The sequence below is a fragment of the Arthrobotrys flagrans genome, assembly GCF_004000055.1.
Source record: "Arthrobotrys flagrans strain CBS H-5679 chromosome Unknown unitig_3, whole genome shotgun sequence".
NCBI classification, from domain to species: Eukaryota; Fungi; Ascomycota; class Orbiliomycetes; order Orbiliales; family Orbiliaceae; genus Arthrobotrys; species Arthrobotrys flagrans.
This window is the reverse complement of record NW_027137547.1, coordinates 2,518,329-2,534,845: the sequence shown is the minus strand read 5'-3', so window position 1 is coordinate 2,534,845 and position 16,517 is coordinate 2,518,329. Positions and strand designations below refer to the sequence as shown.

Below are 16,517 nucleotides of genomic sequence, written 5' to 3'. Positions count from 1 at the left end.
TGTGGTTTTTCAGTTAAACTAAATGCTGCTGTCCCGCTCCATAGATCCAGAACAACCTTTTCCGTATTTCCACTGAACTATGGAGTACGTGTATTCTCGCCACAATTTCGCTCTTTACTATATACTTATGCCGTCTTTTAGTTAATATGGCGCCCCCTTTTCTCAAGCAAATCTAACCAGTCGTTCATCCAATTCAAGGGCGTGGCTAGAGAACGAGATGAAGACTTGAATTATACTGAGCTCTAGAGCTGACAATCGAGAAACGGGTCAGAAGTCCTGACTCGACGGTCAACAGGTGTCACGATGGCCTGACTTAATTGCGAACAGAAGTCTCACAGGACTTTAAGCTTTGATCTCGTATTAGATACTAAAAAGCGGTATGTTTGTTCATAAGCTTGGAGGTACTGGTATGGATCATTAGCGTATACAGTTGCTTCTTCGCCCCATCGAAGATTCGCCTCCTTTCTGGAAAGACTAGTGTCTGATTTACGAGGCCAAGTCTCCGGAGTATCCGTTAGATTACCTATATTAGGATTAGTAGGAGGCTCGGGCGGAATATCATATTAGCCGGAATATTCAACGTACGTAGTAGCTAAATTATCTTGGAGAGTTAGAGACTGGTGATATGGGGCGACTGCATCTCATCCCTTTCGTCAACAGTTGATAAGCGTAGATGCTTACATATTCACCGTCAAAACTGGATTTGTGAGGCCTATAGCTAATCTACACATTGTTCTATAGATATGCACATACAAGTATAGGCTTTAAACCGTTGAAAAGGAGTTTGCAGGACTCACTCATAGATGAGTTATGAGACCTCTGTAGATATCCTATCTATCGCATTCATCTAACTGATGGGCCCCTGCATAGAGGCTGCCTTCGTTTCCAGAGTTCGATTTTCTGAACATGGGTCATACACCCCCGGCAAAAATCAGATACAACAGATACTGCATAATTAGTTTTCGCCTTTCACTGCTTGCCGCGAAGAAAATACCCAAGATCCTGGGACACGGCATGAAACCCGCCGTCCTGGATCCTAGCTCGTCAAGAAATTAAGGGTGTGGGGGTGGCTCCTCTCAGCGAGGTTACCTCAGCCCACTTTGCACAAGAAAGCGGAACAATCAGCCACCTCAAAAATGGCTCCGTTGTTTTATTGATAAGCAATGCAATAAATTACCGAGTTTATGGCGTTTTGACAGCTTGGTGACATCAAATGATCGTCCGTTAAATAATGTTCATACAGCTGCCGTCGGGGATAAGTTCGAAAGACCACCGACCCTAGGCCCTTATGTGCATCAGCCAGCCATTTCCCCATCACATCGTTAAAGCTCCTGGCCCGCAAAGAATCGATCACACCTTCCCATTCAATGCTTGTCATAATTTTACGCACGGGCTATGGTGCGGCTTTCTCTTGAGACCACCCGAGTCACAGCGTAACGACAACCCAAGTCAGCGAGGATATCTCAACTGGGTGCGCTTTTATCTTGGAAACAGCTCCTTTTGGTGGAAATTTTATCAAATAGACTATCGTGTTCGATCTTCACGGACCTCGGTAACACTGCTTCCAGCGCTCAGGACCTGCACTTAAGTGAAATTTACGAAAATGAAAATGTAGTGCATCGCAAGGATGCCGGCGGATCTGCAAAACTGGTTCGTCCGGCTTCCCGGTTTACCAGCTTAGCGGCTCAGTTCCTCGGCGAAAGGGGTCCTGATTGGAAAGGAAAGTGAATTGCACTTGCGGCCGGCACTAAACCAGATATTGGTACTTGGTTAACTTGTAGCAAAATCCAACACGGCTCTATATATCGTATTAATGTTGTTATTCCCTGCTGACGACGCGACCCACTTCAATGATACGAGAGATAACATTTCTGGCATTTATATGAGAAGTGGAGCACCTACTGGTTCCGAGAGTAAGGAAACTTTATGAGGCGGCGGGAGTATCGAAAATCTTCATGTGTAACCCAATATCATCTCAAAAATCAATATTATCCGGTCGAAAATGTGCGACTAAGAGGGGAAAATTATCACGACATCTGTTGGGAGAAGGTGGACACGAAAGGCGGTCGACGGATATGGTATCGAGAGAACCACAATTCATAAAACTATATAGCGGTAAATGTTGCTAATATACTTTCTGTGAGCTCCTATATAGACACTCTAACTTTTTTTTTTTTTTTTTTGTTTTTGTCTACCACCATAATATTGAGCTCAAGAAGATAATTCGAAATACATATATGCACTGAAAAGGGGACGGAAATTTTTATCCCAAATCGGCTCAACCCTTGACAGCGGGAGTTGGGTAAACGAGCCTCTTCCGTGCTGAAACCAACCCTTTCTGTTCGGGGTAGAAATATTTTCATCCAACTCAATTACGTAGTATAGGGGAGAATTAAAAAAGGTGGAGCTCGAGAACCGACCAGACATAATTGCACAATTGCACAAAAAGTAACATAACAGAAAGACTTTTCCAACACCCCTCGCGTGTTGACGAGAATTTTTATCATTAAATTCAAGAATTGAAATGAATAACTGGGCAGTTACTAGTATGGCCTTGCCTGTGCCTCGCTATAAAAAAAAAACTCGAAATGAAGATTTTTTTTTGGAACCAAACGCCACGTCGAGTGAGCTACTGTATTTATACAAAAAAGAAAGGATATCGCACGTGCATCAAAAGATTACTCCAAACCCCTATGCCTTAACAAAACGGATGGGCCGCAGTACACCTTCTTTAAAAAGGTTTCTTGGTAGCTTGAGCCCTTTCGCTGGTGACGGAGATGTTGGTGTGAATTGCAACTCCAGGCACTGGGCCGCGGAGCGCTTCCTCGCTACTGTTGTTCCTCTCGTAGTACATACTCGATATTTGACCTTGCTTTGAACTGCCGGCCTCGATCTTAGTGATGTGAGAAGATTCGGACAAATCATCCAGTTTAACATGGTTTGAGCCTCCAATCCTCGAGTTGCGGGCATAGCTACTGCTACCGACGCCGTATTTCCTAGAACCGTAGCGGTTATATTCACCGCTTGGATTGTCTGAGGATCCTCCCGTAATAGATCGACTAAGTAGAAGCGTTCGGAGAGTAGGGAGACAAGCGACAATGAGGGCGACACAAGATTCACTACGAAAACGATTTAGACGTTAGTATCCACAAATTCTTATCCTTCGAAACTTCCAGGAGAACCAAGTGCGCAAATTTCCATACCTTTGAGTCCAAACACCAAGCCATATGGGCATAATTGCATCGCCGACAATGGAACCGACTCCTCGAATAACGGCGAAGATGACACAAAGCAAACCGAGCGAAAAAATGAGAACTAGCCCGAACTTTTGTTTCCTGTTGATCTTAAGGCCGTAGAGAAGACGCAGTGGAAGTACCATGATTGAAATGTCAGTAATAATATCTGCAGCCATGGCGTAGAGGAGCGCTCTAGCTGAGGTTCCGGGGTGAAGAGTCTCGCAAGCTCCCTCGCCGATCAGGAACGCCGTCTTGAGGGGCCGACAGTTCAAGTACTGAGACATAACCGCACTCATCCACATGATAATGTTGAAAATAGTGACACCCCACCACCACTTGCGCATCGTAGGAAGACCATCCGTCAATCTCCAGATGAAAATAAGAAGCGAAAATTTGACGGCCCAGAGGATATTCCAGAAGAGGGTAATGGCTGCAAACTGGAGTCTGAGGTACCGCTGAACATCTTCCAGAAAAGTTGCCCCAGGTTGCGCAAGTCCAAGCATAATAAGACCCAAGTCTATACGAAAATTAATATCAATGGACTGGAAATAAATATTGTCTGAAGAATAATAGATTAGACCTACTATGCGATGTTGGTGTCATTAAAGTATGCAAAATAGCATCCGTTAGGACAGCTGCAGCTGCAAAAGAGACGAAGAAATCATCAATTTGCAGGCCTCTGTTCTTAGTGAGCTTCACTGCAAGGCGCACAAAGAAGAAGACAAGAGCGATCGACGTTGGGACCCAGTAGATTATCTAAGCATAATATCATTGTTAGATTCGTGATTGTTTAAACCTTTGCCTAGTGGTATATCGAGAAAGAATAAGATAGACTCACGTAGTAGTTATTGATCGGCAGCGGCGGGGACGCCACTCCGAAACCCATCTTGAATGTGTAGTTAAGTTGCCTTTTGACGGGTGTGGCGGGTGGGTATGTGGAGTGCTGTCGTCTCTGTTGGCTGTTTGGGGGCTAGAGCACCTTTATAAAATGCCAAAGGTTGTAGATCTTCAGCTCCTTTAAGGTCGTCCTTCATATGTATCTTGACTTGAAGCTTCGGGGAATAACCAGAAGAATTGATGCAATGACCCGAGACAATGTCCAGATTATAAGGTTTCCTGACGCCCGGTCGGTAATGGAGCTCGCTAGATGTCCTGTTGACAATTAACTTGATTGTATGTACGTTCCTTTTGAAACTCCCATGTCCCGGCCTGGGCCTAGACGGCAAGTTCCAGGTGCATGTAGGTTTAAGGATCTATCTATCTCGATGTTGGAACCTGGATTGTTTCTTTGGAAAGGGTCCGACCAAGAACCCTAAAGTTAACGGATCCAAGCGAAAAGCCTTCGATCTAGCTTTCAATAGCCGTTGGTGCAGCCCCCGACGAAGGCAAAGGTATGCACGTCCGAAATTGGGACTTATGATATTTACTTATTTTCAAAAACTCTGTTGCACGAACCCCCAACTTCTTGGGGCTAGTGAAGCTGGGATCCAAGCTGGGATCCATGCCCAGGGCGAGACTGATAATGGCTGCATGCAGATACCCCAATCAGCATAGCATGCCATTCTCAGGTTTCGACTTTGGAGAAAATAATATATTAGTAAAGGAGGCTAAAGTTTGCCAAGACAATACGGACACAGCTTCAAATCACTCATTTAATTAATTCCGTCCGTGTCAATACATGTAAACATTCCAACGATGTTGGAGGTTGTGTGTTGACACCAAGGTGGTCGGTCTTTGTGAGGCTCTTGGCAGAGTGTAGCTTTTCGGTTCGTATGAAACAAAACGCTAGGCTGGAAGCCTCCTCTTGCAGCGGCCGAAGGCCGCCTACTCCCTCAACAGGCCTGATGCTTGCAATTGGATTTTCATCGATGGCCAACTGAAGCTGCTTATCAGAGCATACCTATGCGCATCTTCATGTCGACATTCTGAAATTTTTTGTTGAACAGGTGTAAGCTTTGAATTTGCTCCCCAAAATTTGGGAAATCTTTGGCCAACAGTGCAGTAGCTAGACCCTTCCAGCCAGTGGCTGTGGATTAAATCGACTTGCAGACCGTACCATGTCCGGGTGTCCGTGAACCAAAGGATTATCCAAGGGCTAGCATCAGCACTTGTTCTCTATGCAAAAGGGGTTTCCTCAGAGTCGGCTAGGTCTTGAAATTGACAAATTGCTTTGTTCGGTCCATCGTATTGTTACCAACTCGGTCCATAGCTAGCTTATCAATCAGCCAAGTAATACGAAACAGAATTTAAACCGCACATATGTACATATATGTATGTTGCAAAAATTGCAATTAATACTATATATATATATTTAAAAAAAAAGGTGACGGTGGAAGGTGTTTAGCTAGGCCTCCGCGTAGCAGCGGAAATCTCAAATTTTAATATTGCAAAGGATTTCTCTCGATGTATACGTACTCAAAATGTACTCTAGCACTAATGATACTTTAAATCATCTATCGATGCTCCAGTTCGCCATATATCGATCAGGATCAGTGTTACATATCGATACGTATCTCGGGTGGGTACTGAGGCTTTTGGGCTTGATCTCCGCCTTCCGACGCTCTCGATTAGCTAAGTGACAAATCGTTCCACATATATTGTCCTTGCTCTATTTGGGGTAGTTTTACGAGGCACATTCGCGACTAGAAGGAAGGTAAGAAACAGAGTTAACAAGGTTCTCATTGGGGGACGGCAAACTCGGCTCTATGCCTCAATTCACCATGAACCGACTGGGAAGCCAATGACATGAAATATTTTTCATGAATTCATATGAAATTCCCCACGATATTGTGGAGACTAAAACTCTAGGGCAAAGAGCTGTACTAAAAGTATAGGTATAAACTCATATGAAGTGAATTTCATAGTGTGCCAGCTAGGAGTCGGCTATCTCGGTCAGCAAATGTGGGCACCTTAATACTCTACAGTGCGCACATGCCCATATTTTCTGAGACAAATCCAAATTCTAACTCTCGTCCTTGCTTCTGTTTTGCGACGGAATGCACAATCGGTGTGTGCAGTGGATACTTATTCCTTCATCCGGCTCATATTTATCCACATCCATTCAAGAGCCAGAGATGAAATTTCAAAAATGAAAATGAAAAGGTTATAGAGGTGCCAAGTCATGGCTAGGTGCATCTATATTGTACGTAGTAGTACAACAATTCTAATATGGTGACATCGCCAAAGCGATAGAACGCAGAAATCAACAAGCTATCGTCTGATTTAACCTTTTAAAATTCGATAACATGCATGATGCTAACGACCCATAAAGACGGTCTTCGCAAAGCTGTGTTGGAATCACTTCGATTTCGGAAATGGTGGTATGCAGGGGCCAATGTTTCTGCCGTTCGCGTAGCGCCTCCCACCATTCGCGGCAATTCAGGTTGAAGGGGCGAACGTGGAGTTGGTAAAAAAAATCTGTTGGCGCACGCCCAAACAGTCGCTTTCTCATCGATCGTCTGCGGAATTCATGTAGGTGATTGCGCCCGCTGCAATGGCACCGTACCGACGAGGAACCTATTATGCCTAAAGATGGCAATAAACTGGTTCTTGGAATCTGCGTAGGGTCTAACGTTAACGCCCCAGGTTTCTAGACCCTGCCACAATTGCACAAGCAGTGGCATTCGTACTCCATAATTCTAATCTCCGGAACATGCACCCTGTAGTACCTGCGTTAGCATTTCTATAGATGGGTCCAAATCAAGTTAAATATTACAAGGCCATCTTAGTTGAGCGAGTGAGGGGCTAGCAAGATCGAACATTGTTTCTCGATCATTTCGGATTTCTGCGTATCCGACCAGGAGTCTGTAAGATTTTGGCCAGTGATAAAAAGGCCTCCTGCACCCATTTGCTGCCCCCCATCTCGGCATCCTGGAGGCCACGCGGGAATGAGGGCTTGGTAGCACTGCAATTATAAGTAACTACATCCAACTGAGAAAAGTTGTGACTTTATCTTCCAAGGCGTACTAAGTCCTTCCTTCCTGTCTTTTGGAGTTCCAATACCTAGGGCTCTAGTCTTTCCTTAATAGTCTTTTCCCTAACCTTGTTCGCGTATCAGGACCTTGTATTCCGTCAGCAGTTCTCTGCATTCCTCTCTTTTGCTTTCCTTTCTTCTTATATTTTCTCGCTCCCTCATACCTTATATCAAAATGGTCCGCCTTTCGACTATCGCGCTTGGGTTGCTGTATGGTTTGTCAAACACCCTTGGTGTTGTCGCTGACACCACAACTCTGACAGACCCAGCTATCGACGGAGCTGTTGCCGTTGGTTTCCCAAGCGTCAACATCACTGCTATTCTAGCGGAAGCCGAGAGCGAACTTGGTGTCAATGGTACCGTTACGGATAACCTCCCTGATGACAGCTATGGCACTCCTGGGACGACGATTACCGCTCGCGACCTTGAGAAGCTCCAAGAGCTTCGCAAAAGAACATTTGGGAGGGGCGTCTTTGGAGCCATTGCGTGTCTTTCCTTGAAGATATTATTCCCAAGCAAGACGGCAGCTGTGGGCAGCTCTAACTATAATGCATGGAACAACCCTTCCTTTTGGTCCGCTACCACTTACATGACACCTACATGCGTTTTCCGACCTGCAAATGTCGACGATGTCTCTTTGGCCATGAGGCTTATCACTCTTTCGCAGGCAGACTTCAACGTTGTCGGAGGTGGACACAGCGCTATCAAAGGATGGGCGAACGCTGAAGATGGTGTTTTAATTATCCTTTCCGGTCTTACTGGAGTCAACGTTAAGTCTGGATACGCAGAGGTTGGTACTGGGGAACGTTGGGGCAATGTTTTCGTCGTCCTCGATCAACACAAACTTATGGCCCTTGGTGGCCGTATGTCTACAGTCGGTGTCCCCGGGTTGGCTCTTGGAGGGTAAGTCGGTCTCATCTCATTGATATATGTTTCCGTTGCATGATTCTAATTTATATTTTTTAAAACAGAGGCATTAGTTACTTAACAAACCAACTTGGGTAAGTCTAGTTTAAGGTATTCGTTTACTATAATCTTAGATAGTGTAGCTAACATCTAAAAAGATTCGTCGCCGACCAAGTCAAGAACTTCCAGGTTGTTTTGGCTAACGGATGGATCGTGAACGCGAATGCTAACGCAAATACGGACCTTTTCCGGGCTCTCAAAGGAGGTAGCTCAAACTTCGGAATCGTTACACGAGTCGATATTTACACTTGGCCTTGCCCTAAAGGTGTCTACAGCGGTCAGCTGTATTTCTCCGATAGTAGGGATTATCCAAAGCTTTTCGACCTTGTCTATAAGTACCATACTTCTGGTGCTCTGACTGATACCCAAACTCATTTGATCTCCGCATTTGTCTATGTTCCTATCCCAGGCGTTGGCTCAATGCACATGGGTGCTTTCACCGCCTTCAGGAACATTTCTGCTTCGGAAACCAACCCAGGTCCAGGTTTAGCTCTGCAAGAGATTGTTGACCTTAATCCCACCACCAAGAACACCTCTACCCTTCAAGTTAGGCCTTACGGAACACAGGCCATCGAACTTGGCAGCGGTGATGTGAACGGCCTGCGACAAGATATGCGAGACTTCTCCGTCTATGCCGACAAACAACTTTACAAAGACATCTTCCAAATTTGGAACACAACAATGATTCCAAAGCATGGCAGCAAAGTCGGTTTCATGGGAACTATCGCTTTCCAGCCTATCACTACCGTGGCAGTCGCCGCTGGTGTTGCCCGTGGTGGAAACTCGCTGGGATTGGAGGGGAACACGAAGACCATGGCTATTATCAATCTTACTCACCAATGGGTTAACGCCGCAGACGATGACGCCATCATTGCGTCTCTCAACGACGTTCTATCTCGGTCTATTGCGCTTGCAAAGTCAATGAATCTATACCATCAATACTTTTACCTCAACTATGCCCGCAAGCAGGACAACCCAATCGGCAGCTACGGCACAGCTTCTGTTAACAGGCTCAAGGCAGCTAGCAAGTTTTACGACCCTCGTGGGGTCTTCCAGTGCCGTGTTCCTGGCGGTTTCAAGATCCCAGGACTGTCGTCGTCTTGTTAATAAAATCATCAATCTTAGCATTCAAGCATTGTGGTTTGTTACTTGACGAGCGGATTGGTCGCACTAGCTTGCATCTCTCAGCAGAGTATTGACTGGATTTTTTTCATGTCCTTGTATATACCTAAACTAGAACAATAGTCAGTCTTAATGTAATCTTTCTCTGATAACCCAAGAAAATAGACATGTGGGAATAGCTTTAGTATACTGTACCACGATAGTCGAGGACTCCGACCTTAATGCAACACAATCCTCTCTAGATTAAGTTTGACAGAATCTAGCACCGCCAAACTCTAAGCTTTCCCAGTAGGCGCTTGACCAAGCTGTAATAACCCCCAGTAGCTTTCGATCCAGCACGTCAATTGAAAGGAGGCCCAGTTAGTTCTAAGTAGATATAGCTAGGTCCATTTAGAGTTTAGGTATGATCGCTTCCTACTCAAATTTGAGAAAGCCTACATATACGTCTGTATATACATACGGACGCATCACTATGAATCATAAAGTTAGAAGTCAATTACCAATCCTCCAGACGGAACCGAGTGGGCGTCTGTCATGTCCTCGAGAATTTAAATAAGTACCAAAAGGCTATTCGAACTCCGGTACGAGATTATACAGCGCCTATAAGTCCTTATTTGCATTCCAAGACTTCTAAATCGCAGCTGCAAATTTAAACCCTGATATTCATAACTTCTCGCAATAATTCTCGCGATAATTCGGCCCCACCTTACATTGGCATTCGGACCCCACATGCACTAGACCTCCGTCCAACTTGCAACATTACAATACCGATCATGGCAGAAACACCACAACTCGAATTACTAAATTCCGAGGACCAGGTCCGGGCATACCTAAACTCAATCACCGATTCTTCATTCCCCGAGATCTTCAGATCCCCGTTATCAAGTACCAATATTACAAATGGGGTCGGGAATGCGGTTCACCGTCTCGTCCTCAATACATCAATATCAAACGATCCGACGTCAACTGGGACTGTGATTCTCAAACACTCTAATCCTTATGTCTTTAACATCAATAACAAAAAGGTTGTTTGGGACCTTTGGCCGTTTGAAATTTACGCCTTACGTGATGTACCTAACACAGAGATCGTCAGATCTCCAAAATTGTATTGGGTAGACGAGGTTAACCGTGTCATGTTCATCGAGGATGCCGGTCCTCGAAGCAAAAACTTGAAGGACTTGTTGTTAAGCGATAAAATACCACAAACCAAGGTTTTCTCGAAAATTGGAGAAGAGCTTGGAGCCTACTTGGCTCAACTACATTCATGGGGTTGTGATCCGAAGGTCTTGGAAAAATACGAGAACAAAGATGCTAGGGTCATTGCTAGTTGGAGGACATATGGACGGTTCGAAGATTCTTTGATAACGGCTTATCCAGAGCTCTCCGAAGACCTCAAACAGAAGGTCGCGGATTATTGTGCACAGGAAAAGGCAAAGGCTCTCAATGGCAACGAAATCGTCATTATGGGAGACTTTTGGACTGGGAATGTTTTGGTCAACCTAACGGAGACCGGGGACCTAGAATCTCTTTATATAGTTGACTGGGAAATGATTCGACCTGCGGATGCGGCTACCGAAATTTCCCAAATGTTGGCGGAAATTTGGGAAGCAGGGGAGTTCAGCAAGAACCCGGAAGCAAAGCCCGCTGCTAAGAGCCTGTCCGAGGGTCTCTGCTCAACATACAAGTCGCGAGTAGGGAATATTCCAGAAGGCATGTTGAAAGAGATTATGCTAGCTGCCGGTGCACATATCGTTGTTTGGGGCGAAATAGGTTTTGCAGCGTACGGAGACCAGGAAAAATTCAAGGCGGTCAAAGATAAAGCGACACAGTTTATATGGGAAGCTTTTGGAGAAAAAGTGGAATCTCAAGACTGGGGCTTCCGGGCGCTGATCTCATAGGGACCCTTTTTTCCTCAAAATTCACGAAAGGAAATTCCATAGAATCAATGTATTCCCACCAACGACCTGGAGTTAAATTTTGAATCGTTCATTAAACTAGCTTCCTTTCGACTATCGATATATCCTAGAAAAACCAATTCAAGGCCAAAATTTCTTCCACTATCATCAAAGAAACTTCTCGTAGATATCAAAATAGATTTAAAAAGATACAATTGACATCTTTAATAAAAAAATAAAATAAAAAAAGGGAGAGTTTCCCACAGCGAACGGGCTAAACACATTGTTCAAATTGCAATGTTCCCAACGGGGTTCATTACTACTGATGGCGTTTGCTATGACACCCGTGAGGTTGATGGCCATCCCGCTTACGCCATCTAGGAACTTCTTCAGGATGTTTAATTTTATTTGCAAATATTAAATGTAGCGAATATAATAATATTCATAGGTTTTTACAATTAGAATAAAGCGAGGGGCCTTTTTCAAAGGCCCTTTGCAACGGAGCCGTATTAGGCTAGTTGTTTTTCATATAATTGAATTACTTATTCTTCTGAATGTGTGTTACAATATACTGCCGCCGTCATTGTCCCAATCGATCATACTGCGGTGCACTCTCAGGGAGTACCAATATCTTCTGGAATTTTCCAGTTTGCTTGAATGCGTTCCAAAGTGCACAGAGATTTCCAACACTCGAGTTGAGGAAGCGAGACACGTCCGAGTCGCTAGTCGCAGTTGAGGAAGCAGTCGCCGAGGAAGTGGTAGAGCTAGTTCTGAGCGAACTAGAACTAGAACTCGACGAAGTCTTTGCGCTACTTGCACCACTTGTGCTCGAAGTTGACGACTTTATCGAGCTTGTGTTCGACCTTGTGCTTGAACTAATTAGTTTTGCTGTACTTGTGCTGCTTCCTGATTTCGCTGTAGCACTTGCATTTGCACTGTTACTTTTGGCGGATGTGACTTAAGAAAGGGACGCAGACGCTGTAGAAGTCCACTTCGCAGAAATAATATCGGATACTGGGAATGATCCAACAAGACTTGTAGTCGGGAGGGTTAGGCTCGCTACTGCTGTAGTAAGCGAAATGGCCGCGGAAGTAATATTAACTTTAGTCCCCTAGCTGTACCGAAGTTAATAGGATGCCTCTGAGTAGTTAGTCAATGTCATACGTACATTTGGATTGGTGTTTTGCGTTGGAAGGAGGTTGGGAATTTAGAAACCCATAAAGTCGCAAGGTCGGATCCATACTGTGTGAGCTGGGCATTCGATACACTAACAACGTCCCGGGAGATCATAACTGGAATCCCTCCGGACCAACTCGAGTTACTGGAATCGACAGTGAATCTAGTAATGGTCGTTCCATCGCTTGAGGTCGTCCATGCAACAGAAAAGCCGCTGTATAAGTCTCGGTTCATCCTGTCCACGAAGTCTTTTTCCATCTGGTTTCCCACAGTTTCTAGATTAGTAAACCCCCAAATATATGTACTTAGCTCACATCATGATATCATTCGCTTATATCATCGTGTTTCAATCCTTGGGTGGGTCAGTTGACGTATTGAACAAATTCATCAAGAGTGCTCTCAGCCCACATCTAGATTAATGACCAAGGCCCAGCTACACCATTGACAGAGACACCCGGGTCTCTTGGCCTAGGTTAATGCTCTGTCAGTATCTCACTTAAACTTTTATGGCATGAATAGGCGTATTTAATTACCTGATGAAACATGAAGGGGTCATGATAGAGACTTAGCAAATACTAGGCCGTGGTAGCCCTTTCAATACTAAGCAAGTTCGTCATGCTATTCGTGGCTTGACTTGGGGATACATCAAGCCATTCCTGGACATTAGAAGCAACCCTATCCCTTCATGCGAATTATATGTTAGAAAACGTCCCAAGTATTGCGGTAAGCTTTTACTTACTCATTGTAGTAGATTCTATTTGCCAACCGAGGAATTATAACAAAACTAGGGTACCCATTGTCCGCAGCAGTCGAGGTTAGTGGCCAACGATCGTTTTGCTATACTCGTGGTTAGCCTACAGTCATAGATACATTGCCAAAACCGTTTATGAATTATAGTTACCTGGTTCCTCAAAAGAGCTCGAGTATTGTCTCCAACAACGTGGTCGATATTACCTGCTTCCATCCATGCTTTAATAGCATCTGCATTGTGCAAACCAGTGATAGCTGGAGGGATCATTCCGTCCGGACTAAACCTTTTCGCTTTGTCAAAGAACGACTTGGACTGGAATTGTTGATTATACGTAATTTCCCTCTTAGAATCAGCATAGATAATTGGATTTTCACCCTCATACATAAACATATGGGAAACCAAAACGAAAAGATCGGATACACCGTTGATATTTTCCCCTCGTGTGTTATTGTGCGAGAACATTTTCGCAATTGGATCATTAAATATGCATTTATTTGCCCAGAGATAGCTACTGGTCCCCCGGGGTCTCGCATATTCGAGAGAGGTAACAGGTTGTGGACCAGTGTAAATGACTGAAATTGGGCAGGTCCCATTTTGTCAAGACCGAGGACAGTTTGGCCGTAGATAAACGCCTACGTATGATGAAAGAATTCAGGCATATACTTGGTGCGAGGCCAGCATACATATGTTTTTTAACTCCAATATCTATGAAATCCCGAAGCCGGATAGTATATCGCCACCTGTCTTTTCCTCCCTTCTGAAAGAGTGCCAGAAAATAAAACATTCATTTCATCAGATTAATTACTGGTGTGACATCGGGTTTATTACATAGTTTCTGCGTTGCACATTAAAATCCAACATATTACATGATCATAATAGAATCCAACACTGCAACACGTGCGGTTGAGTGCCAAATTTAAGGACTAGGCTTCCTTGGTAGTATGGGGTATGACCCCCTCCTTCTCAGCCTTCGCAAGGGCCTCTTCGTCGTTAAAATCAATTCCTTGCCTTTCTGCTTCAATCTCTCTGATCGGCCCGACGAACCAATTCCTTGCCCAAACTACCCAGCTACCGATCGAGCCGACCGCAATAATACCAACAGCAACTGGAGTATAGTTGAGCGTCTCGCGGGTGACTGGGTATACTCCGGGAAGGCAAAATACAACGGTAATAAAGGTAATCCAAAGTGTGGCGATTATTGCAACCGGGGCCGATAGAACTCCAAGATCGAATGGCCCTTTGATCTGTTTAAATCTGGTAGGATTAAGGAGACCGAGGAGGATCGGAAGGCCGTACGAAAGATACAATCCACTAGATATTTAATTTTGTTAAGTTATCAACACATCAATAAAGAAAATTAACTAGAGGATGTAACTTGTCTTACATCGTCGCGATACTTGTGCAGGCTAGATTTCGACGCCGTTAGTGGGACACGGGTCACGAAGCTTCTAGCGGAGAACTCACCGGCAAAAGCCACGGCTGATCCAAGAGAAGGAAGTGCAAGGCAGAAGGCCAAGAGTGCGGATAGCCAAACTATTTTTAACAAAGTCGCTAATTAGATGATTTCTTGCGAAATTCAGTCCAATGCGCCTATTACTTACTTGTGCGGATCGGGCTCTGGAACTTTTGATCCGTATGAGCGAACCATATTGGCAAGCCAGCATCTCTAGCGAAGCCATACATCATGCGGCTATTACTGGTGAGTGAGAACAACCCACAATGCCAGACACATATTATTATAACGGCGAATAACCCAATTGCACCATTCTCTCCGAAGATGTCGACAAATATTTGCAACACGGGCTACCCATAACCTTTAGTAGCTAGATCAAGCTATCTCGGTGAAACACTCGGTTTTCAAGAGTTACTTACTTGCGCATAATCGCTCCCAACGGTTCTGTCAAAATCCTGGATACTAAACAGGAATGCGAGCATGATAAAGAACCCGAAAAATGCTGATACGGCAAGTGACATCAAAACTCCGTATGGAGCGGCGCGGGCCGCATCTTTCGTTTCCTCGGACATATGGGCTGAGGCATCGTATCCAGTAATAGTATATTGGGCGATTAAGATACCAATAATGGCGACATAAGCAGGGCTGGCTATCTCGCCCCATCCGGGTCACCCGTTGAATCATTAAAAGTGGCGAAAACAAATTTAGCAGACTGGAGCTTGGGCGCTTTTGCAAGGACTGCGATTGCAATGCAAGAGATCCCGACTGAATGTAGCGTAATGGAAACATTGTTGAGATACTTGAGGATTTTGACGCCGAAGGTGTTTACAACAGCGTGAGAGAAAAGCAGAGCCGCATAGATCCCTATAATTTTGGCAGGGGTAGGTTCATAGCCCCCCTTCACTGTAGCCAAGGTCGAGATCAAGTTTGCTCCTCCGAATCTATCGTCGAGCATCGTCGTCAGTGGACACTTGCGCGTGTATATGGAATGTATCATGCGTATTGCCATTCAAATACGCAGTAGATACGTACGTGATGCCTATGCGTGTTTCAATATCGTTAGCTATATCCCTGCATATGGAATCTTAAGCCGATCCCACCGGGACTCACCTGTTGTCACAGCTACCTGACCGAGGAGATTAAACCACCCTGTATGCGCCGGCTAGCTGTCAGCCCGATTGTTCATAACATAGCTCGTCCCCGGTTTCCCAGAATAACCCGTAACCCAAGCACAGAAAGGGCCCCATTTCTCGCTCGCAAGCACCGCTGCCCAAAAATATGGACCGTCACTCGTTGGCACGGCACTGACAATCTCCGCCATACCCAACCCGACGAAAAATGTGAAAAAGTTAACAACAATCCACCCAACGCTCCTACATTTCGCCATATTAGTATGTATCTCAGAATTTACCCCCACTGATTGGCGGGGTATCCATCTTACATAACCCCGGGGCCGCCTGTAGTCAGCCCATATTGAAACAAAGTAGTAATACCCGTAATAACGCTAATAATTGAGAAGGAGGCTCCGAAATTATGGATCAAAGACCATTCACGCTTGAGGTCTTGCTTGTAGCCAAGTTCTGCAAGACGGTCTTCGTCTGCAGTCGCCGTATTTGCGGTTCCGGGGAGGTGTACCATTGTGACTAGTTACACAGGCTGTGGGCCTTAAACACGTTGTTTCCGCCGTTTTTTCGCGCTGAAATGGTGTAACACACGAGATCCAACGCTGAGTGGGAAAAGTGTGGTACTCGGGACTGGCGACTCGTATTCGAGTCTGAGCAAACAGGCAGACCGAGGACTTTATAGTGGGGGACGGAGAACTGATCAAATTCATGTGAATCGTGCTAATCCGAGTCCGAATCAACCTCCGAGTTAATTAATGTTCTTGAATCGCGGTCATGTCATCCTTTTCTGTTTCAAGGTTTTTACAATCGCCTGTCCTAGA

General features: G+C 44.9%; 5 protein-coding genes across 5 annotated transcripts; 2 read left to right on the top strand and 3 right to left on the bottom strand.

Annotated features, from left to right (window-relative positions):
• Positions 1 to 2,731: 2,731 nt before the first annotated feature.
• On the bottom strand, positions 2,732 to 4,122 carry DFL_002112 (uncharacterized protein; the record flags this gene model as incomplete). The annotated part of the gene is made up of 4 exons (XM_067630852.1): positions 2,732 to 3,119; positions 3,204 to 3,753; positions 3,821 to 3,992; positions 4,075 to 4,122. The coding sequence occupies 4 exons, from the start codon at positions 4,120 to 4,122 to the stop codon at positions 2,732 to 2,734; spliced, it is 1,158 nt and encodes a 385-aa protein (XP_067493453.1).
• Positions 4,123 to 7,384: 3,262 nt separating this feature from the next.
• On the top strand, positions 7,385 to 9,282 carry DFL_002111 (uncharacterized protein; the record flags this gene model as incomplete). The annotated part of the gene is made up of 3 exons (XM_067630851.1): positions 7,385 to 8,112; positions 8,181 to 8,210; positions 8,274 to 9,282. 3 exons carry the CDS (start codon positions 7,385 to 7,387, stop codon positions 9,280 to 9,282), a joined length of 1,767 nt encoding a protein of 588 aa, XP_067493452.1.
• Positions 9,283 to 10,070: 788 nt separating this feature from the next.
• On the top strand, positions 10,071 to 11,195 carry DFL_002110 (uncharacterized protein; the record flags this gene model as incomplete). The annotated part of the gene is made up of 1 exon (XM_067630850.1): positions 10,071 to 11,195. The coding sequence occupies one exon, from the start codon at positions 10,071 to 10,073 to the stop codon at positions 11,193 to 11,195; it is 1,125 nt and encodes a 374-aa protein (XP_067493451.1).
• Positions 11,196 to 12,943: 1,748 nt separating this feature from the next.
• DFL_002109 (uncharacterized protein) lies at positions 12,944 to 13,581 on the bottom strand (the record flags this gene model as incomplete). The annotated part of the gene is made up of 3 exons (XM_067630848.1): positions 12,944 to 13,049; positions 13,108 to 13,205; positions 13,270 to 13,581. 3 exons carry the CDS (start codon positions 13,579 to 13,581, stop codon positions 12,944 to 12,946), a joined length of 516 nt encoding a protein of 171 aa, XP_067493450.1.
• A 461-nt stretch (positions 13,582 to 14,042) lies between these two features.
• Positions 14,043 to 16,210, bottom strand: DFL_002108 (uncharacterized protein; the record flags this gene model as incomplete). The annotated part of the gene is made up of 10 exons (XM_067630847.1): positions 14,043 to 14,430; positions 14,504 to 14,525; positions 14,584 to 14,652; positions 14,721 to 14,922; positions 14,992 to 15,217; positions 15,286 to 15,513; positions 15,605 to 15,611; positions 15,683 to 15,721; positions 15,791 to 15,945; positions 16,014 to 16,210. The coding sequence occupies 10 exons, from the start codon at positions 16,208 to 16,210 to the stop codon at positions 14,043 to 14,045; spliced, it is 1,533 nt and encodes a 510-aa protein (XP_067493449.1).
• Positions 16,211 to 16,517: the final 307 nt, after the last annotated feature.